Here is a 24,098-nt window from a genome sequence, read left to right as displayed (position 1 = left end):
TTCTACTGCCTCAGTCTGTTTTACAGGGTCACCACCCCGACGAAGCAGAATAGGACTTTAATTAAGACTGAGGGCCCTCTTTAATTAATCAAGGTCGTTAGACAGGCTGTGTCGAGGAGCCCTTATTTAGCAAAGTCATTTCTGGGAAGTGAAGTATCTACCCTCCCGTCAGAGATTAGCAGGCTGATGCAGTTTGTTAACCAGGGGAGATTAATTTGAGCAGTGGGCCGGGCTGCAGTGTCACACAGAAGAGGCTAATGACGTTGGGATGAGCCACTAAAGCCAATCCCCTCTCCTTATCAACCCGTATAATGAAGAGGATGTGTCATTGGATCTCATGAGAGATTTATAGCTTGTTACACATGCATTGTTTAGGGTCATACACAATAGTCAAAATACTATAGGATACTAAATATCATTTCATTAAAATGTGTAGCTATCCATGTTTTTACGTGACAAAGTATGACAAAGAAAAATCCTGCAGAACAGTGGAACGTGCTGCACATGTTCACCAGAGCAAAAATCAGAGCCCAAAAAAGTAAAGCAGGAAAGTCATTACGATGCCAAGAAGACAGCACCGCAGGAGAAAAGCCCTCCTCCTGCGAGCAGTGCAGCACGGCACCCTGGGTCAGCAGACTGCCTGCCTCTACTCTCGGCTTATCAGGTCTCTCCCAGAGCCTCCGCCAGTTCCGCACTCCATCAGCGCAGCATTTGGAATTTGTTCGTTTGTGATTCCTGGACGTGTGAGAGCTTTGATAGGATCTGAGCCCAGGGGCTCTTTGCAGTTCAGAGGCTGGCCACGCTCTCCTCTTCCCCCTGCCTGCTTCTCTACACACACGACAGCCAGGCCGGGGCCAAGAGTGCACACTGTGAGCTCCCTGAGAAGACTGATAAAACCCTGTCTCAATTTAGAAAGACTCAAGTGATGCAATGGAGCTGGATGTCTAGGTTTATACCTCTGGACGTCATTAGACATGTTATTCATTGTTTGAAACCTTTGTCTCTCCCTCTCACACACACACACACACACACACACACACACACACACAGGATTAAAGTGTGTAATTGGTTGATACTGTTTCCTCTGGCCATATTTTGTCTAGTTCTAATTCACAGCTTAACTGGGATACTGTAGAACAGGGACAGCAGCAATGTCAAGGTGACTAAATTATGGCATGTGTGCCGCCCTGGATTCTGCTTCCAGTCTGGTTGTGCTAATGCCCACTATAATATCCACCACTCCCAAGTATTTGAGAGAACTTTCCAAATGTTTGTGGTAAATTGCAAAGTGCTCTATTGTAATATCTTAGAATGTGCTCCATTCTAAGACATTACCACCGAGCACTGAGCGTGCGCGTTTTTGGAGGGAGGATGAGGGGACATTGTGCACTTCAACTTTGAAGAGGTTATGTGCTCACTAATAACCAGAGAGGATTAATGCTAATCCCAGCCTCCAGGATAATTGGATCATCTCAAACGGGTTCAACTTCCACATCACAACTTGGCCAAAAGTAAGAGCTTCCATTTACAATTTGTATTGAATAATCGAGAGAAAATGGAATGAGAAGAAATGTGCAGAATCATTACGAAATTGAAATAAAAACTTTAAAAAAGTAATGTGAGGACGAGTGTTGAGAAGGAGGCTTTGAACACAGACTACACACAAAGAAGATAAAAAATTAAGTTCCGCTCTCCCCTTTTCTGTCTCTCTTTGTCCATGTCTCTGGGTTAGCAGTGTTTGTTCAGATCAGCTGTGAGGAACAATCTTGTCTGTGTCCATCCCTCCCATAGACAGGCCTGGTTGCCCTGGAATCCCACTGCTCCTTGAAGGCAGCGACCCGGAGACAATGCCAGACCCCCTCCCGGAGAGCCCAGAGAATCCCGCCTCAGCGCCCTCAATGGGGGAGTCCCCTCCAAGGCAGGAAGGGGGTCCCACAGCCCTCATTCACCACCAACACTCACCTCTGACATGGCACTGCCCAGTGCACTAAGTAAGACACGTAGTATTCACAAACACAATATGCACAGCTCGCTATATCGCTGTCCGTGCAAAACCATGTGCCGTCATAACCCTTTATCTTCACAGAGCCTAAGAATTCACATTCGGTTGTTGAAATTGAATCACTGAATACTGTCAAACAGTAATGAAGATTTGTTATCAGTTAAAAATCGACATACTTCTAAAATGTTATAAGCTGTGACGTTTGCGTCAGCATTATGCCAAGTTTTAGAAAGCAGCAGTGAGTGACATGTAGAAATGACTATGTAAACCTTTTGTACAGCCCTCCTCCCTCAGTGAGGGGTCTCGTCAATCCAATTTTACTGACAAGAGGGCAACGAGCTCAGCTCTGGAATAGTAATGAGGTCTGAATGAGCTGCCTGGTGTATTTGTGACTATCCAGACGGATTTACTTTGTCATGGCTTTCCTTCCATTAAGACAACACATCAGATCGCTGGCTCAGACTCGATATGAGTTTTGGAAGAAGTGGGACTTTTTATGCTACATAGAAGACTAAATGTTCTGCATTTTGACATTGGTCATAAAATGAGCTGTATCTTTTAATGTTGGACCTCAGACATTCATTTATTTATTATTTTACCTTTATTTAACTAGGCAAGTCAGTTAAGAACAAATTCTTATTTTCAATGACGGCCTGGGAACAGTGGGTTTACTGCCCGTTCAGGGGCAGAACGACAGATTTGTACCTTGTCAGCTAGGGGATTTGAACTTGCAACCTTCCGGTTCCTAGTCCAACGCTCTAACCACTAGGCTACTCTGTTAAGCCCAGACATGTGTCCACGTCCTGGAGGTAATGAGGAACTCAAATGGAAAACCCAGCCTTCCCTTATCCTCACTCAACCTCCCTCAATCGCCACACACCGCTAGAATGCAAATCAGGTCCAGATTAAGACTTTGGCATGAAGGCAGCAGGTAGGTGTGTGTGTGTATCAGTCTCTCCCTGATTGCTGACCTGATGCCAAAATAGGCTTATCTGTCTGTTTGTGAGAACAGTAACTTTCCTTCTGGCACAAGGCTGTAGCCTTCAAGTCATGTGGGAAAAAACATCAACAGTCCCAATTTGGAGGTGTATTGTTTGCTATCTTCAAAGGCCTACACATTTGAGCCAAGTCATACAATGCAACATGTTACATTTGCCTCTTCTCACTCTGAGTGATTGCCTAGAGATTGAGGAAATTCCCCTCGGCTAGACCTTTTACCGGAATGTAAACTTGCGAACTTGTCACGTCTCGACATCTACCTCCGGAGGTCCTGCACGACACTCGCCCGACAGGTGCCCTACTCCAAGCAGGGCAGTGTAAAAATGAAGTGTTGTTAAGCCCAACACTTCTACAGGACAAAAAAACGTAATAGCAGAGCATTGTTTTTGAAACAGCGGAAATGTATAGGCATATTTCTTATATTAGACTTGTTTAATTGAGTTTTTACCTGAAATTGCAGTAAAAGCCGGTTACTCCGAAATTGACGCTGCCACTTTAAGGGAATATCAGAACACAATAAATGTTTTCAATGCAAAACCAAGCAGGAATGCAAGCAGCAACTACACCGTGAATTAACAACTTTTTCAGTCGTAATTGTTTTCTTCTTCATGTAATGCTTTGCATGATATTGATGAAATGAAGCATGGTTTGTTCTAAGCAATCAAGCAATGGTTCCGCTATCGTTGGCTGAAGTTAGTGAGTTAGCTAGTACGTTAGCTGTGAGGAGGATGCAGACATTGTGTTTAGCTTGCTATCTACAGGTAACTGCCAAAATAAAGGAAACACTTGAGTAAATGAGGAACACAACGTATATTGAAAGCAGATTGTTTCCACACAGGTGTGGTTCCCAAGTTAATGAAGCAATACACATCCCATCATGCTTAGGGGTAAGGTATAAAAATGCCCAGATGCATGAAGCTGTTCTGGCGGCTCGTGGTGGCCCAACACCTTATTAAGAGACGTTGTGTTGGTTTTTTCCTTTATTTTAGCAGCTTCCTGTAGTTATGTATAATATGAACAACACTGTACGATAACGTTACTGTACATTTACATTCATATGAGGGGGTAAGCCTTCATTTTTCTCTATGATGACGTTACTTGATGAAGCAAATGTTGTTAGCTAACATTAGCTTGCTCGCTAGCAGCTGTGACACTTTGGCTGTTATTGTCTTGCAGCTTAAATGAATGAGTTTATGGAGGAGAAAAGAAACCATTTAAATATCTGCACCTGCTTGTGAATTCTTCCATTTTTTCAAGAGTGGAATATGGTCTTGTTGCATCAATCAAGATTGTAATATGGTAGATGCATGGAAAGTTTCTCGCATAGCTAGTTGAGTAGTAGTTTGCATGCTTACTGGCCAGTGGATAATGTGATATTTACGGTACATTTGATCTGCGAAGCAAGAATGTCACCCCTACTCTCTCTCGGCACGGAACATTCAATTGCTAATGCAAACGGAAAAGTTTATGTACATGTTATGTGTATTTTGTCCCAATGCCTCTCTTCTAACTTTTGTCTATCTGAATAAGCTTCTAGTTGTTCAAACTCCAACAACTCCTTTTCAAAAGAAGAGTACGTCATTAAAGACAGACTCCTTCTTGTCATTTTGATGAAGCAGACAGTGAGGTGAATGGAGTGGAAACTGCCAGGCAAAAGAAGTTGCCTTTCAACAGTGGGAAGACAGGAAAGCCCTGGGAACCTCAGTCTATAGACACTTGTTCATAAGGGACCATGAGTGGCGATTGCTTCTCTCGCTCTCCAAAGTCTCTCTTTATGGTCCGATACACTTCTTAAGCAAATTCTTCAAAGTCTGCATTTTTCTGAAAACAGAGAGAGAGGAGGGCTGATGTGATAGAGAGAGTGAATGGAGGCTTGAGAGCTTAGTTTCAGGGGGCCTATAGCTGCTTGAGTGGAAGTGGGAGCGTTCCCAGTGTGGGTCAACCACAGTTAATACCTCTTTTATTTAACGTTGAACCATTTTTTTCAACAAAAAAAAAGCAGTGCGAATCGAAGAGCTTGGTAATGGTCTCTCTCAGAGTGTGCGCGGCTTGTGTGTGTTTAATTCTTTTGACTGACTGTGGGGGAAGTCTTACCACACTCCGACAGTTAAAAACACAGCAGTCTTTATTTACTGCAGCAGGCAGGCTTACGGAGGATTACAGAACAAATAGCAAGAAACTTAACGCCGCTAATAAGCACGGCGGGCTGAGAAAGACACTACTGTTGCTGTCTCCTAATCTGATTTAAGCATGGGACATTCTGTTATCCACAGCAGAGCGGTAAAATACTCAGAATCACTTCCTTTAGGCATTCTGCTGCCTTCCTCTGTCTTAATGAGCTCAGCGTCAGGTGATAATCAAGAAAAAGGGGCTTTCCTAGTTTCTCACACTAATGGAACCAGCATTATATTTACATTTGACCTTTGTCATTTAGCAGACACTTTTATCCAGAGCGACTTAGTTAGTGCATTTGTCTTAAGATACTCTAGCTAGGTGAGACAGACACATTTCACAGTCTTAAGTACATGTTTCCTTAATAAAGTAGTCCGTGCTAGTAGAAAAAGACAAGTGGGAGTTTTAGTGGGTTTTTTTTGGGGGGGATTTAGCTGTCCTGACATTTATGGGGAAGCTTGTTCCACCATGTGGCTGCCAGGGCAGTGAAGAGCTTTGACTTGGATGAGTGGGGGGTCCAAAAGCCCAGAGGTGAAAGTACGGAGTGCTCAGGTTGGGGCACATTTCACTTGCAATTTGAACAATAGTTTTAACTGAGAAGATGACTGAGAACTGCTATGAACCAGGTTGTGCTGTCTGGCATCCACTTACAGTGGTCAGGATTGTTAAGAGAATACTGGTTGGAATATGTTCAAAGATTCATCCACCAACACTGGGGAATATATAGACCACTGTTTAAAAGTCTGGAGTCACTTAGAAATGTCATTGTTTTTGAAAGAAAAGACAATCTGTTGCCCATTAAAATAACATAAAATTGATCAGAAATACAGTGTAGACATTGTTAATGTTGTACTATTGTAGCTGGAAACGGCAGATTTGTTTTATGGAATATCTACATAGGCTTACAGAGGCCCATTATTAGCAACCATCGCTCCTGTGTTCCAATGGCACATTGTGTTAGCTAATCCAAGTTTATCATTTTAGAAAGGCTAATTGATCATTAGTAAACCATTTTGAAATTATGTTGACCCAGCTGCAAACTGTTGTTTTGATTAAAGAGGGAATAAAACTGGCCATCTTTAGACTAGTTGAGTATCTGGAGCATCAGCATTTGTGGGTTCGATTACAGGCTCAAAATGGCCAGAGACAAAGACCTCTCTTCTGAAACTCATCAGTCTATTCTTGTTCTGAGAAATGAAGGATATTCCATGAGAGAAATTGCCTAAACTCTGCCTAAAAGGCCAGCATCCAGGAGTCGCCTCTTCACTGTTGCCATTGGAACACCGGAGTGATGGTTGCTGATAATGGGCCTCTGTACGCCTATGTAAATATTCCATTAAAAAACACCTGCCGTTTCCAGGTACAATAGTCTTTTACAACATTAACAATGTCTACACTGTATTTCTGATCAATTTGATATTTCTTTAAATGGACAAAAAAAATGCTTTTCTTTCAAAGACAAAGACATTTTTAAGTGACCACAAACTTTTGAACGGTAGTGCACATCGTCAGTCACATGCTTCATTAGGAAATGTGTTAATGATGTAGACGATCCGGACAACCCAAAACCCTGGATGAACGGAGATATCCGTACAATGCTGAGAGCCTCTCCCAGACAAGCTCAACACATTCTGTGCTCGCTTCGAGGTAGACAATACCGAGCCATCCACAAAGACTCTCGCTGCTCCATACAACCAGGTGATTCCGCTTTCCGAGGCTGACGTGAGGAAAACTCCAGATGGCATCCCTTGTCATGCGTCTTCAGAGTGTGTGCTGACCAGCTGGCGGTGTGCTCAACCTGTCCCAGGCTGTAGTCCCCCACCTGCTTTAAGGATACCACCGTCGTCCCAGTAACCAAGAAAAACAAGGTGACATGCCCAAATGACTCGCCCTGTCACGCTCACTTTAGAGTGTAGGAGTGCTTCGAGAGGTTGGTCATGGCCCACATCAAGGCCATCATGCCAGGCACACTGGACCCACTCCTAAACATTAAGAACGTCTGTTCGTTCCATGGCGTAGACTGACCAAGGTGAATCCAGGTTAATCCCTTATTGATGTCACTTGTTAAATCCACCACAAATCAGTGGAGATTATTTTTAAGCCTTGAGACATGGATTGTGTTTGTGTACAATACAGAATCCACGGGGAATGGAAGTAAGAGCCAGTCGCACTGGTTTGTGTCAAGAATTGCAACGCTGCTGTTTTTTCACACTCAACAGTGTCCTGTGTGTATCAAGAATGGACCACCACCCAAAGGACATCCAGCCAACTTGAGAGGGAGGCATTGGAGTTAACATGCGACAACATCCCTGTGGAACGTTTCCGACACCTTGTAGGGTCCATGCCCAGACCAATTGAGGCTGTTCTGAGGGCAAATGTTGTACTATAAATTGTGCCTTCCTGTATTATACTTATGCCAGAATGTATTATTCTATTCTACTGCCATTTACTTTATATTCATATGTTTTCTTATTGTTATTACATTGTCGAGAAGGAACCCGCAAGAAAACATTTCATTGGATGATGTTACCATGCGTATCCCGTACATAAGACAGGCAGAGTCTGTGCGTTATCCTCATGGTTGCCTCTATCTGGTTCTCCACAGTGAGGGCAGGGGATGGAGACAAAAGGGGAGCGAGGGCTCGACCCGGTGGGGTACTAATCACCGGCAGTGGGGCTGAGGGCTCTGTCACCCTTCATTAGCGCTCTTATCTCACTCCGCTGGCCCACAATCACCCAGTCTCAGAGCTGCAGTCAGCCAGGCAGGCAGAGCAGCAGCACACAGGCTCATTTCTCCACACACCCTCTGTGAGGACTGACAGCAGATCCTATTTTATTTCAGCAGGCAGCAGGCAGCAGCTCCATGTCTGTTAGCGCTACCATCATTTACTCAGGACGGCACCATCACAGATATAGTAGTCTTACTAATATGTAGAGCCAGTAGGAACAGCTGCTGTGTGTGTGTAACCTAGGGCTTCCTCTCTCAATCATCTCAGAAAGCTCCCCCCATCCGCAATCTAGCACACATACTGTGGTAGACAGACGGACACACGTTACGAACACAGCCAATCAAAATAGACGTTCAAATGACAGTGACTGGTGGCACCAAGCGGACTCCTGCAGGGATCACAGCAGGGCCCGGGGCATCGTCAGCTTCTCATCTCCACACAGGGATCATAGCTCTGGGTCTCAGGTGGCCCCACAAGTAAACAGTAAAACACACCCTGGTCACCACATTAACACTTAGCACCAGGGGCCTGAATGTAGCATGGGACAGTGATGGGCTCCCGGTGAATAGCAGCTCAGGGAGGGCCCTTCCTGCCTCCACATCATAATGAGCCTCCATCATCTGCATTAAAATGTCCCCCGACAGAAGCCTCTGTCGGTTCAGATGGCTTCTTCATGATGGTATATTGCAGACAGACACAGGGGACAGATTGGTGCATTCACATGGTAGGCCCACATGCACGCAGCTGATTTGTTTGGTTCTCTCTTAATCATGTCCTATCAGTATCAAATACATGACTGGTCTCTGGCTTTGTGCATAAGGCCCCAATGAAGGAGCTGTGTAACTGTAAATGAATAGTAACCACCCACACATAGCACAGGAATGGGTTTTGTTTGGATAAATGAATGCAGATCAAAGTACACTAGAACATTTCCCTGATAGCAAGAGGTGATGCTACCAAATGCATTATCATGAGTCTGAATAGTCTCTAGGTCTACAGTTGTGGCCAAAAGTTTTGAGAATGACACAAATATTAATTTCCACAAAGTTTGCTGCTTCAGTGTCTTTAGATATTTTTGTCAGATGTTACTATGGAATACTGAAGTATAATTACAAGCATTTCATAAGTGTCAAAGGCTTTTATTGACAATTACATGAAGTTGATGCAAAGAGTCAATATTTGCAGTGTTGACCCTTCTTTTTCAAGACCTCTGCAATCCACCCTGGCATGCTGTCAATTAACTTCTGGGCCACATCCTGACTGATGGCAGCCCATTCTTGCATAATCAATGCTTGGAGTGTTGGTTTTTTGTTTGTCCACCCGCCTCTCGAGGATTGACCACAAGTTCTCAATGGGATTAAGGTCTGGGGAGTTTCCTGGCCATGGACCCAAAATATCGATGTTTTGTTCCCCGAGCCACTTAGTTATCACTGTTGCCTTATGGCAAGGTGCTCAATAATGCTGGAAAAGGCATTGTTCGTCACCAAACTGTTCCTGGATGGTTGGGAGAAGTTGCTCTCGGAGGATGTGTTGATACCATCTTTATCCATGGCTGTGTTCTTAGGCAAAATTGTGAGTGACCCCACTCCCTTGGCTGAGAAGCAACCCCACACATGAATGGTTTCATGATGCTTTACTGTTGGCATGACACAGGACTGATGGTAGCGCTCAAGCTTTTTTCTGGATGCCCCAAACAATCGGAAAGGGGATTCATCAGAGAAAATGACTTTACCCCAGTCTCAGCAGTCCAATCCCTGTACCTTTTGCAGAATATCAGTCTGTCCCTGATGTTTTTCCTGGAGAGAAATGGCTTCTTTGCTGCCCTTCTTGACACCAGGCCATCCTCCAAAAGTCTTCGCCTCACTGTGCGTGCAGATGCACTCACACCTGCCTGCTGCCATTCCTGAGCAAGCTCTGTACTGGTGGTACCCCGATCCCGCAACTGAATCAACTTTAGGAGATGGTCCTGGCACTTGCTGGACTTTCTTGGGCGCCCTGAAGCCTTCGTCACAACAATTGACCCGCTCTCCTTGAAGATCTTGATAATCCGATAAATGGTTGATTTAGGTGCAATCTTACTGGCAGCAATATCCTTGCCTGTGAAGCCCTTTTTCGTGCAAAGCAATGATGACGGCACGTGTTTCCTTGCAGGTAATCATGTTTGACAGAGGAAGAACAATGATTGCAAGCACCACCCTCCTTTTGAAGCTTCCAGTCTGATATGCAAACTCAATCAGCATGACAGAGTGATCTCCAGCCTTGTCCTCGTCAACACTCACACCTGTGTTAACGAGAGAATCACTGACATGATGTCAGCTGGTCCTTTTGTGGCAGGGCTGAAGTGCAGTGGAAATGTTTTTTGGGGGATTCAGTTCACTTGCATGGCAAAGAGAGACTTTGCAATTAATTGCAATTCATCTGATCACTCTTCATAACAGTCTGGAGTATATGCAAATTGCCATCATACAAACTGAGGCAGCAGACTGTGAAAATTAATATTTGTGTCATTCTCAAAACTTTTGGCAACGACTGTACTGTGGGTTATTGTTTAAAACAAGACAATATAGATCTCTAAGCGAAAAAAGGTGGCTTATTCATGTTTATCGTCAAAGGAATGAGCGTTACACCGAGGCCTGTACTCAGGAGCGGGAGGTGTAGGATCTGTCATGGTCTGGGGCTGTGTGTCACAGCATCATCGGACTGAGCTTGTTGTCATTGCAGGCAATCTCAATGCTGTGCGTTACAGGGAAGACATCCTCCTCCCTCATGTGGTACCCTGCCTGCAGACTCATCCTGACATGACCCTCCAGCATGACAGTGCCACCAGCCATACTGCTCATTCTGTGAGTGATTTCCTGCAAGACAGGAATGTCAGTGTTCTGCCATGGACAGCGAAAAGCCCGGATCTCAATCCCATTGAGCACGTCTGGGACATGTTTAATCGGAGAGTGAGTGCTAGGGCCATTCCCCCCAGAAATGTCTAGGAACGTGCAGGTGCCATGGTGGAAGAGTGGGGTAACGTCTCACAATAAGAACTGGCAAATCTGGTGCAGTCCATGAGGAGGAAATGCACTGCAGTACTTAATGCAGCTGGTGGCCACACCAGATACTGATTGTTATTTTTGATTTCGACCCCCCCATTTGTTCAGGGACACATTAGTCCATTTCTGTTCGTCACATGCCTGTGGAACTTGTTCAGTTTATGTCTCAGTTGTTGAATCTTATGTTCATACAAAAATGTACACGTTAAGTTTGCTGAAAATAAACGCAGTTGAAACTGAGAGTTTCTTTCTTTGCTGAATTTATATCCGAAAATAGCATGCACACATGATAGAGGGAATATCATGTCCTCATAAAAGGAACCGTCCCACCTGTCCGCCCGTCCTCCCACACAGTAACATCTGACCCCCATATCCATATGGGTCCAAATGATGATGTCTTTCTATTTCAGGAATCTGACGGATGTTTGTGGCAAATGTAATAATCTTTGTGTCATTGGTATAACCTTCAGTGTTGTATTTCCATCTGCCTGGTAGAATGGGGCCAGAGACCAACTCATGTCACTCCTGGCTAAGTGAAGAATAATGCTTTACAATAACCACTCAAAAAGTAGCCAGCTACTGAACAAGTACACCATAGTGGGATTTCTGTGATACTGGCCCATATCCAAATAACCATACTAGCGTACTAAATAGTTTGCGAAAAAAAAAAATGTAGTTTTATAGTATGTGAAATTTCAACAAAAAAATAAACACTATATACACACACACACACACACAACAGTATGTGGAACTCATTCAAATGAGTGTATTTGGCTATTTAAGCCAAACCCATTGCTGACATGTGTATAAAATCAGGCACACGGCCATGCAATCTCCATAACACAACATTGGCAGTAGAATGGCTTTACTGAAGAGCTCAATGACCTTCGATGTGACGCAGTGTCATAGGACGCCACCTTTCTAACAACTCACTTCGTCAAATGTCTGCCCTGCTAAAGCTGCCCTGGTCAACTGTAAGTGCTGTTATTGTGAAGTAGATACGTCTTGGAGCCACAACGTCTCAGCCGCGAAGTGGTACGCCACACAGGTTCACAGAACGGGACCGCAGGGTGCTGAAGCACGTAGCGTGCAAAAATCGCCTGTCCTCGGCTGCAACACTCTTTACTGAGTTCCAAACTGCCTCTGGAAGCAAAGTCGGCACAATAACTCTTCGTCGGGGGCTGAAATGGGTTTCCATGGCCGAGCAACCGTACACAAGCCTAAGATCACAATGCGCAATGCCAAGCGTCGGCTAGAGTGGTGTAAAGCTCGTCGCATTGGTCTCTGGAGCAGTGGAAACGCGTTCTCGAGAGTGGAGAACCATGCTTCACCATCTTGCATTCTGACGGACAAATCTGGGTTTGGCGGATGCCAGGAGAACGCTACCTGCCCCAATGCATAGTGGTGGAGGAAGAATAATGGTCTGGGGATTTTTTTCATGGTTCGGGCTAGGCCCCTTAAATCCAGTGAAGGGAAATCTTAACGCGACAGCATATAATGACATTCTAGATGATTCTGTACTTCCAACTTTGTGGCAACAGTTTGGGGAAGGCCCATTCTTGTTTCATTATGGCAATGTCCTCTTGCACAAAGCGAGGTCCATACAGAACTGGTTTGTCGAGATCGATGTGGAATAACAGGACTGGCCTGCACAGAGCCCTGACCTCAACCCCATCAAACATTTTTGGGATGAATTGGAATGCCGACTGCAAGCCAGGCCTAATCGCCCAACATCAGTGCCCGACCTCACTAATGTTCTTGTGGCGGAATGGAAGCATGTCCCCGCAGCAATGTTCCAACATCTAGTGGAAAGACTTCCCAGAAGAGTGGAGTCTGTTATAGCAGCAAAGGGGGGGGGACCAACAATGATTTTCGAATGAGATGTTCGACGAGCAGGTGCCCAGTAATCCAAAGGCGGCATCTAATGCTCGATTGTGTTGACACCCGTCACATGTTCATTTGGGCACATCACTGCAACGTATCTGATGATCAGCTGCTGTCAAACACGGAAATGACCAGTGAATTCTACTAGATCGAATGCCGAAATGCCGAGTATGTCGTTTAAGTACAGCATGTAGTACACTAGTACGGGTATTCGGACACGGCCACTGTGTATCAGAACAATGGGTGCACATCCATGTACTTATATCGTATCCCTCTTCTGTGGAGTGTCAGTGATTCTCCCTTTGTGTTTTGTGCATTGCATAACTTCTTTCAGAATGTGTTTGTTGCGTGTGTCTACATATAGCGTCTGTGTTGCTGTGTCTACATATGGTGTCTGTGCTCCTCAGTGCCGTCCTCGGCCTGAGGAAGGAGGGATGGGGGACAGGGGGATGGAGGATAGGAGGGACGGGGGCTGGTGAGAGGAGGAGCACTCCCCCCAGTGGCTGCTAGCCACCTGCTCCAGTGTTGAACAGATGTGGAGGCGCACCAGGGTGAACCTGCCTCTTATTAAACAGTGTAGTGGGCTCCTCAGCGCAGCCTGCTTTGTCTGCCCACCCCGCCTCTGTCAAGCCTCATTACCAGGAGAGGGGGAGAGCCGTCCAGGAGCTCCACATGTCATGATGCTTTAATGACAGGGGTCCTGACAGTGGGGGGTTGGGGCCACGGTGGACAAATATTTTCATCTCATTCTCTTCCGTCAGGCTGAAGGAAGACGTCATGCTTAAAATGTCTTTGGCCAGTTTCATGAACATTTGATGAATATCAGAATACTTTGAAGTGAAAAATCTTGCTAGCAAATAACGGGTTCAATAGTATCTCCAAGCTCCGATCACAAATGTATCAATCTCTTTCTTTACCCCCAAACTGTCCCTCTATAACGAGCACTGTAAACGACGGCACAGTAAAGCAGCAGTGACAACGTTGTTGAGGCCAACTCCAGTCTGGATCGGAGCTTAAATGGGGGGGGGGGCTTGTGTTGAAGCTCTCATTAAGCCCAGGGTCTTATACAAGACACAGACCGGCGCCGCGGCTATTACAGGCCACTTGTGGAGAGATTAGGAGCCGTGGGTCAGACAGGACTGTCACACAGAGTTTCAAGCGGCCCAACCATCAGTGCCCTGACAAAAGCAGCTGAGCTTGCATCTCTGCGCGGCGCTTACCTTTGAAGAGTGAGCTTGGGGTTCAGGCCTGTTCCAGGGGTCAAGTTTCTGTAGAGGGGACTGAGACAGTCCCTCCTCCCTCCCTACTGCACCTAACCTGCCCTACTCAAAGCCCTTAATTATCTGGACTTCTTCTGCCTCCAGGACGCCTTTCACGCTGCTTACTAATACTCATTCCTTAACAGTGGCATTTCAAAGGGTATCTTGATTGAAATCTTAATTAATATAATATAATATTCTCATTTTGGCACACCAGTCATGTGTGCAATGACGTATGGGTGGTCCACGGCAACCAACCCAATGAGCGCCATGCTCTACCAACTGTGCAGAAGAAGGCAATGACCGATTCTCACGGCAACCAACAATGACCGCCACGGCAACCAACAATGACCGCCACGGCAACCAACAATGACCGTCACGGCAACCAACAATGACCGTCACGGCAACCAGCTATTGCTGATTCAGCAAGGATACCTGTTGAAATGCAATTCTTATTAGAGATAACACACTCACTAGATAGGAGACTCGTATCCATAACAGCAATGTTTTCCCTGTCTGGGAGCAGCGGGTGTGTGTAAACGGTGAGATGTACAGAGAGCAGCATTGAGTGTTGTTCATCATTAAACCCTTAGGGAGCTGTGTGTGTGTGTGTGAGGGTAGAGTGGTGTGGGCAGTGGGCCAGGCAGCTTGATCAAGAGGATCTGTGTGTATCCCATCTCAGGGCTCACTGACACAGACAGACCTCCTTGATCTACCCTGATTTCTGTATACAAGCATAGTCCCAGCCGCATTGGATTCATTTAACACGCGTGCGGGCAAACACAAACCTACCCTTTTGAACTCTCCCATGAGGTGGCCACATGGCACTGTCGGCACACGCCTTGCGAGAACTTGGGCAAGCGTGCAGAGCGCAGACAGACAGATGCACGCCTGCATGCACACACACACACACACACACACACACACACACACACACACACACACACACACACACACACACACACACACACACACACACACACACACACACACACACACACACACACACACACACACACACACACACACACACACACACACACACACACACAAAGGCTAAAAGCGGTCTAATCCACGCATGAGGATGGTGGAGAAACTGGCAGTGGGAATGTTCACCCACACCCAACTTAACACAAGAGCGTGACAATGAAACAAACCACGACAGGATGTTGTGATATTGTATTCTTTTTTTCTCCTAAAGGCATGCCGGCAGATTCACTTTTATTTTCGACATTTTGTTCACCCTGTTCATTGGATGCCTGGGCCACCCTCCCTGTCACAGTACAAGTTCTGTCGTGACAGGAAGTGACCTCACCTCAACCCTGGCCAAAGGCACACTCTTCAGGACAGTGAGTGAGTGACCAAAATAAATCTGCACAACAACACTTCCATGGTTTATGAGCCACCGTTCCTGCGGCCACAGACGTCACCAAGATCTTCATTATGTTCCCAATTAGAGCTGGTGGAGTGGCTGACGGCATGGCTAACAGGCTCTGGACCCTTAATGAGAACAGCTCTGCTCTCTCACCATCAGCTGATGGCTGCCAGAAATTGAGCCACACAAACTGGACGGGAGCAATGTCCACTCTTCTACTGCCCGCAGACAGAGAAAAACGGTTTTAATGTGCAAGGTTAATCAAATTGCTAAGCTTTTCCCTTTCTGGCAATGTCACATTGAGATAATGCTTCATCTTTCAGCCAACAGAGTGGCTCGGAGAAACCAAGACGGATAACATCGTTCTTTAGTGTTTTATCATTCAAAGTCAAGGTGCATCAATACAAAAAGATGTATCAAGTTGAATCGCGTGATCTATGTGATCGGGGAGGAAGGAAGGGTTGCTGAATGGGCTTGTCCGAGGTTAGCTACCAGTGATGAATAGGGTTTGATGGGAAACACAGAGCAGCCGTGTCTACTCTGCCTGGCTCAGTCTGTTCAGGTGGCTCTCCCTCCTGGTAGGAGTAATGGGCAAGGCGGAGGGAGGGTGCCATAAGAGAAACAGTAGGATTCCGCCAGCTAACAGCCTGCCAATCAACAGTAATTGACAGGCAGAATAACAGCCTGGCTGTGGCTTAATAGGGAGAGGAACAAAGGGATTGCCCTTCTATAGTACCATGTTCTTTTTTAAGGGGGGTAAATACAGGAGAGGGGGCTTTCACATCAGCTGTTTGATTTACCAAAACCCAGAATCCACTTAGCATCACAAAAACATACCCCTTTCCTGCCTTTTAGTCATTCTGAAGCAGACCTGGAATGATCAAAGCAGGGTGATTTGCAGACCTAATACTGTCATCTCTCGCTAATGGGACGGAACAGAACATCTTTTTGGGGAATAATGAGGAAGATGCATACAGCGCTTGTTCGTACAGTAGCTTAATCTAAACCAGCCAACACACAGCCTGCGACACCTGTCTCACTAAACGGGCTTGTCATTGACGGTAATACGCTAACAACACTCTTCCTCAAAACAACATGGAGAAAAACGAAAAGCTAGAAAACAGTCCTTTGTTTCTGCTCACAAGACTAAAAACCAGCCTGTCAGAGTGAGACACTTGGAGCTTAAGCTTTGTCTGCTGACACACTGTCCAGCTGTGTTCTTATTAGTACATGTTCAGTGATAGTGCACACCTGCTTTTAGATGACTATAGTAGGCCTACTGTACGTGAAGAAAGACTGGGGAAAAGCATGCTTTGACTACAGGGAATGGTCATGTGTTTGATCTAAAGCACCCCTTCTGGACAGAAATCAAACTACATGCTGAATTATTTTATTTTTTATTTTACCTTTATTTAACCAGGCAAGTCAGTTAAGAACACATTCTTATTTTCAATGTCGGCCTGGGAACAGTGGGTTAACTGCCTGTTCAGGGGCAGAACGACAGATTTGTACCTTGTCAGCTCGGGGATTTGAACTCACAACCTAGTTACTAGTCAAACGCTCTAACCACTAGGCTACGCTGCCACCCCCAATGTCTGTCAAATCAAATCAAATTGTATTTGTCAGATGTGCTGAACACAACAGGGGTGGTAGACCTTACAGTGAGACGCTTACTCACGAGCCCTTAACCAACGACGTAGTTTTAAGAATAATACTCCCCAAAAAATAAGAAATAAAGTAACAAATAATTAAAGAGCAGCAGTAAAATAACAATAGGCTTATATACAGGGGGTACCGGTACAGAGTCAATGTGCGGGGGCACCGGTTAGTCGAGGTAATTGAGGTAATATATACATGTAGGTAGAGTTATTAAAGTGACTTATGCATAGATAATAACAGAGAGTAGCAGCAGTGTAAGGGGGGGTGCAAACTGTCCAGGTAGCCATTTGATTAGATGTTCAGGAGTCTTATGACTTGGGGGTAGGTGCTGTTTAGAAGCCTCTTGGACCTGGACTTGGCGCTCCGGTACCGCTTGCCGTGCGGTAGCAGAGGGAACAGTCTATGACTAGGGCTGTCATCCCCATTCATTCTCTTTCCCGTCATAACAAACATTTTAAAATGACAGTCAACTGAATTATAGTCCCTCACTGCTGGCTCGATCAACGTGTAATAAATGAAGCTCTTCTCGCCCGTCGAGACAGAGTAACTACTGTTAATTAGCATAGTAGGTTCATCTGAGGACAGAAGGGATGTCATCGACCGACTGGACTTTGACGAGCCATATGGTTCCCCACTCTACCATTCCCCTTTATTCCTGGTTTTATCCCAGGCTGTACAATGTCCAAGTGATCTTTTTTAATGTTGGAAAATATATACACTGAATCAGAAGTGCCTTTCATCCTACAACAGGAAATCCCTGTGTGATTGATGGGTACTAATACATTTATTTTCTGTAGGCTTGAACTTTTTCATTCAAATTAAAGGCTGCTAAATATATAAACACTGGGACAAGTAAATAAACTTGGTTCAAAACAACAAAAAACCACATTTGAATGAATCAAACACCTATACGACACCTCTTGTCTATTATCTCAGGAGAAAATGTGCCGACTGCGCATGATAGTGTTAAACATAAACCTAAAGTGCGAGTCAACCAGGGGTTAAAGTCAGAAGTGGCTGAGTCAGCGGTCTGTTGACAATGAGGAGGTGGGTTGTGATCAGCACACACTAACAGACACATTCAGAGAGCTGTCAACTTCATCATCAGCCCTCCTTTAACTACACCTCCTCATCACCGCTCCCTGACCCCGCACGCAGAGTTCACACTATCCAGCCAGGCAGCAACAACACTCTACTCCCACCCTGTTAGTCAACCTGCCCTAAACACACTGGGATGAAACCAGCAGAGAAGCAAATGCAAAGAAAAAAAACACCAAACTACAAACGCAAAGAAACCAAAATATACAACACCAGAGAAACACTTACAACCACAAACAGAAATATCCCAGCAAGTGAAGAAATCAGTTCGATCACAGATGTAAAGCATTTACATAGCAGTAGACAACGAAACGTCTGCATCCTACGTCCCTTTGCAGAACCTCTACACTTTCTGAGTCGACTTCCCGTATCAAATCAAATTGTATGTGTCACATACACGTGTTTAGCAGATGTTATTGCGGTGATTTAACAGCCCTGAAAAGTTCAGCCGTTCAGGAGAAGGCAGAAGTGGTTACAGTACCTGGCAGACCTCATAGAGTAGTTTGTATTGCTCCTCAGGCTTCTGCAGGGTACAGAGGCTGCATCCCATGGTGGAGGAATCTCACCATCCAGTCTTCCCCTCCAGTCAGCCAGGCAGGTTGTCTCTCTCTGGGCTACTGGCTCACATGGAGCTGATGAGCCACTGACCAGTCTGCTCTGTCTCCCACTCTCCAAGGAAATAGGTTTAGCTGGCAGGATTTATATGAAGGCTGCGCAGCCAGCCGTGCACGTGTGTCTGTGAATGTGTGTCTGAGTAGGAGTAAGCACGCTCTGCTCTCAGTCGGTCTCACACTAACTCGCACACACACTCCCCCACTCTCTGAGGCTCTTCCGCTCTGTTCTCAGCCTATATATACACACACACACCCTCGTGCAAATTAAGCAGCCACTCACTGAATATTCATGAGGTACTGCCCCAATACGACTGGGGGGGTAAAAGGGGGAGGAGTGGGGGTGACCACAGACTATGCCAGCTGAAGTTTCATTAATTAACAATCATTACATCTATTGTGTCGAGGACAAAGTGAGTGACATGGAGGCTTTTTGTAGTCGCTGCAAACAAACATGACTTCCTCTCCTGGGGCCAGGAGAGCTCGTCAGTCTTAACCCTTCCAGACATTACATCTGAATCATTCAGTGCGGTGACAATGACCGGGGTCCCATGTGCACAGAGCCACAAAGAGGCATCCATCTCCAATGTTGGATTCGACACAAAGTCCACAGAAACGCTCTATGAAAGAGGTTGAGATAAAACAAAGGAGACATAGAGGGAATTTTTCATGTCCCCGGTTCAATCATTTCCCCCCCCCACCATGACCTTTGTCATATGCTTTCTCAGGATAAAGCTGAATTATTCTTTCCCATTTAATTATCTTAATGGGTGGGCCGACAGCCAAACAAACAGTCCAACAAAAGGAGATGACATGTTTACCCTAGCTTCCTAAAACTAGCTTCCTAAAGCTTCAGCCAATGGAGCAACTGATGGCAAGTGACATTCCATTCTCTGGGTCCTCGGTGGCGTCCCCATCCTAAGTCACAGGCTACCCTTTCCATCGCCTGAGCTGACAAAGGCTACGTCTCCAGTGTGGCAGACCTGGCATGGGCTCTGGTGCCCGCTCTGGTGCCACGCAGCCAACCAAGCCGTAATGCCAATTAGAGTTAGATAGTGGGGTGCCGGGTAGCCTTGTTCATTTCGACAATGAGGGGTGGCACGGACCTCCCAGAAACAGAATGCCCCTGTCTGAGCAGCGCTGCCGTAGCCCCTCCTCCTGTCCTTCCCTGCTCTGCTCACGCAATTAGTGACACATGGGCCCATCCAGCCTGATGTCACTTGGCAGTCAGAGATCATCCAGGCCTGTGCCTGGGAGTGCTGGGAAAATGGCACCGCTATGCTCACGTCAGTACACTGCCAAAGGTTAATAACACATCAAGGCAAATGATGTGATGAAGTGACAGATGATGTGATATGTGAACCAGAACATCACAGTCATCTACTTATTCTTGACACTTACCCCTGCTCTTACTTACACAGGGCCGTCATTCCTGCGTCTGTCAGACGTGGGGGTTATCACGAAAGGAAATATTATTTCAGACACTGGTCAACGGGGCCCCGTCCCATAACCCGTGTCTGCTCTGCTCTCATTCATAAAACATTTTTTGGCTATAGATCCATACCTGTCTACATCACATGGCTGGTTGGGTCCCTGGGTGGTGGCTGGTGTTGATAGTGGTACATGAGCACAGCGTTTCCTCAGGCCAGACGTTTCCACTGATCCCTATCTGTCTGTCGACGCTGCTTCCCTATCCCTAACCCCATCTGCTTCCCTCACCGCTGCCTCCCAGGCCTGCTCCACCAATGGGATCCTCCTTCAGAGAAAGGCAAAACCCCATCCAGTTCTCATTCTATATGATCCAGCCAGGCTCCTTATCCATCTGCAGAGATTTAACCGCTTGGGGACTGTCTATGGATATTCTCTTAATAATAAATCCCAACACTTTTGGGCAGCACACATTAACAACGGAAACTATATGATAATATGACAGAGCTGACAGAGTCTTATTATACGGAAAACCTGCCAAGGGCAAACTGTTGTTATAATGAGTCTTATTGTGTGGAGTCCAACAGCTTGTATAGTCCCAGTGGTCAGTGTGCTGATAAACAGGCTTTACGAGGGTGGATACTCGGTGTAGTCAATGATAATGCATGGGATTCAAAGCTCCGTTCTAGAAACCCAAGGACACTGTGCAGCAAGAGAGTCAAAAACAAAACAAGGATAAGACAAAGGAAAAACAGCAATGAAAGCTACTTAGCTTAAGCTGTGGACCCCAGGAAGAGTAGAGTAGCTGCTAATGGGGATCCGAATAAACTAAGCTAGCGATTAAGAGCTAACCTAAACCGAGGGGAAAGCCAGACTGAACAAGTCGTTTTTTGGGCTGTCTTTGAAGGTGATGATTAGAGTCAGAGTTGCGAGCGTCTAGGGTTCCAGAGGTTGATGGGCAGCGGCGCTGAAACCCCAGTCCCCTATCCAGGGCTATTCACTCTGGAGGATGAACCACATAGACTGACATAGAAACAATATGGATGGGACAAAAGGAGCACGTAGACTTGATTTTTATGTCATTCATATTTTTTTCCACAAGGGATTGTGACAATGGAAATAATAGCCACGTCAGAGCACTGCATTAATCAAATGAGCAATTAATTTACAGTTGCTGTGACAATAGTATACCCCCCACTGTGCATGGTGACGCTAAACATGAGCCCTTTTTGGGGGTTAAACAGGCTTCAAACAGCGTCTTGATATGTAGGCTCTGGAGAGGAGTCCAACACCAAGCCCCAGTCATTAGTGGCTCCTGCCTCGACACAGGAACCAGTAACAAGTAGGACCAAAAGGTAATGAATTCATGTGGCTTGTCACTGTAAACATTGGGGGGGGGGTTGGATAGAGGAAGGGGGCAGAGGTTACCCAAGTCCCCTCCCTCACTAGCTATGGGGTCTTCAAAAGTGTGGGTCCCTTGTGCTGTGTAGCTCCATGCTTGACTGGGTCATTCATATTCATGGTGTCTCTGTAGCGCTCCGCTCTGCTGGGGTCCCACTGGGGCCAGTTTAACAGTTGTGTTTTTACGGAAAAAGAGGGATCAGCAGAGGAGCGCTGCTGCTTGCCTGCGATGGGTCCGGGTTCGGAGTCCCTCGGTCTTCCACACATTCCCTCATTATCTGTCTATCTCTTACTTGTTCCCTGCAAGGCTCTCTCTCAGGATACATTTGGATTGGAGAGGCCAGGGATCACATAATATGCATGTACAGTATCTCCTGCAGTTCTTTCACGTGTGAGGCTTACCCTGATTGGGTGTGTCCCTCAGCCTATGTGCTGTAGGCGAAAGTTACCTCCATGCTACTATGAGCCACACGGATACAGGTGGCATGTATTTACAAGCGCCAGGCTGACAGCCGCTTAAACACCCACTCAGCTCACACTAATTGAAGGTTTACTACAGGTGCACCAGGGTTAACAGTGTATGGCTGACCCCCTCTACAGTCTCAGTGCTGATCTGTTGCGGAGCTTTAACAGTGTTTCTGCTGCAGGGCACAGCAGCATCCCTGTAGATCTACCAGGGTCTCTTCACCATGCCACTGGGTTCATTGGAGATGACAACTCTGCTTTTTATCACGCAGCGCTGGAAAACGTCAAGCTATCAGTCTCTTTATCTGACAAATCGACTGGTCTTGCAACCTGGATGAATAACCTGAATAGCGAATAAGAGACATCTAAATGAATAAATGGCTGATGTATTCAGTGTCACCTCCGTGCAGACAAGGCATGCCTGACCAGGCTGAGACTAGTCTGTGGCAGTCGAAAGGAGAGAGGGATCGTCATAATCCCACAGGTTCCCACAGCAGTGTGGCCCGTGATGGGGAGAGATTAGTGGCGTCTCCCCTGAGTTGACTTTGGCCATGGGGTCTGGGCTCTACACATCATCCCCTTAATCTGTAGAGGATATGTGAGAAGGAGGAACTACCCCGCTCGGCCCTGGCTTTATGAATAATGGGGACACCAGGAGGAGAAGAAGAAGTACAAGGAAGGTGAGGAAGAGTGAGAAGAGGGGTTACTTTAATAAGTTTCCCTCCTCAAAGGGAAAATCAGCAGTTGAAACAATAACTACCCCCCGAGCTATGGAGGCAAGGACTTCCAGGATATCAAAAGTATAGTTTGAACCATGTTTTGAGGCTACCAACACTATTACAGTGTTGGTTTACATTTACTTTTGTTTGTAAACATTGGAGTAAAAGAAGCTTATATTTTGGTACGACAGTTGAACTAAGCTCCTGAGGCATTTCTAAGTTATATTCTTCAAGAATCAATTGGTACAACTAATACATCTATACATCTAAAAATGGATGTAGCCACTGCATATTGCCCCAAAAAGCCAGGCCGTTAAGGCCTATGTGTGTGTGTGTGTGTGTGTGTGTGTGTGTGTGTGTGTGTGTGTCCAGTCCTGGAACCCTAGTCTGTGCATAATTCATCAGACAGCTGTCAGTTCCACGTTGCTGGTGACTGTGATCCACAGATCCCCCACCAACAGAGGCCAGCACCAGGAATCACAGTCACCACAACTGTTTAATTAGAGGGGAGATGATGATGCCATCTTTCTGTCATTTGACTGGATTCATTCTGTGTGTGGAGTAGAGGTCTTCATGGGTCCAACCTGGGTCGGGTCCAAAATTCTGTAGTTGACCCTTGGATCTGGGTCGGGTCCAAATTTCTGTAGTTGACCCTTGGATCTGTGTCGGGACCAAAATTCTGTAGTTGACCCTTGGATCTGGGTCGGATCCTGTTTGGTGGCCACGGACCTTGGGTCTGTGTGAAAATATGTGAAATACCGACCGAACCCTGAAATAAGAAGGGTTTAGTTCCTAAACAACTCAAACTATGTGAATTTTTGGCTTATGTTACTGTGCAAAGCATGGAATTGCGGCCATTTTGTAAAAAAAGTTTGATTATAAAACAGAGCTCATCCACTCATTTAAGAGTTGTTTGGAAAAAGTAGCTGATTTGGAAACCTCCGAATCTGCTCTTTCCAATAGTACACAGAGATCAAAATGTCTTTCCTGAATGTGAATCTGTATATATATATATATATTAGGCTATCATAATGTGTTAGCCCTGAGTTATTGAAATAGCCTACCAAAATCTATTTAAATATCTGTGTACAACACACATACAGCAATCATCGTTGGCCATCGCTGACTGTATCTACCGTCCTAAAATCACCACATAAAAATCCTCTAATCTCAAGAATTTGGTCAACAGACAAGTAAATAAACCGATAAAATAAACAGACTTACACAGCTTAGCTCTAGACCTAATACCAGTTGTT

The 24,098-nt window shown here is 45.7% G+C and overlaps 1 protein-coding gene across 4 annotated transcripts in view; it reads right to left on the bottom strand.

Moving 5' to 3' along the window:
• The window catches only part of LOC118400069 (E3 ubiquitin-protein ligase PDZRN3-B-like), a 125,952-nt gene that overhangs the window by 7,336 nt on the left and 94,518 nt on the right, over nt 1-24,098 (bottom strand). The window contains exon 1 of one of the 4 annotated variants that reach the window (XM_035796476.2): nt 18,700-19,026. The exons of the other annotated variants lie outside the window; for them this stretch is intronic. Within the exon in view, the coding sequence (XP_035652369.1) occupies nt 18,700-18,768 (69 nt within the window). The 5' untranslated portion in view covers nt 18,769-19,026. Of the gene's footprint in view, nt 1-18,699; nt 19,027-24,098 lie in introns of those variants that run through there. 4 annotated transcript variants of the gene reach the window in all.

Source organism: Oncorhynchus keta, chromosome 21, assembly GCF_023373465.1.
Source record: "Oncorhynchus keta strain PuntledgeMale-10-30-2019 chromosome 21, Oket_V2, whole genome shotgun sequence".
Classification (NCBI taxonomy): Eukaryota; Metazoa; Chordata; class Actinopteri; order Salmoniformes; family Salmonidae; genus Oncorhynchus; species Oncorhynchus keta.
This window is presented reverse-complemented; position numbering and strand designations above follow the sequence as displayed.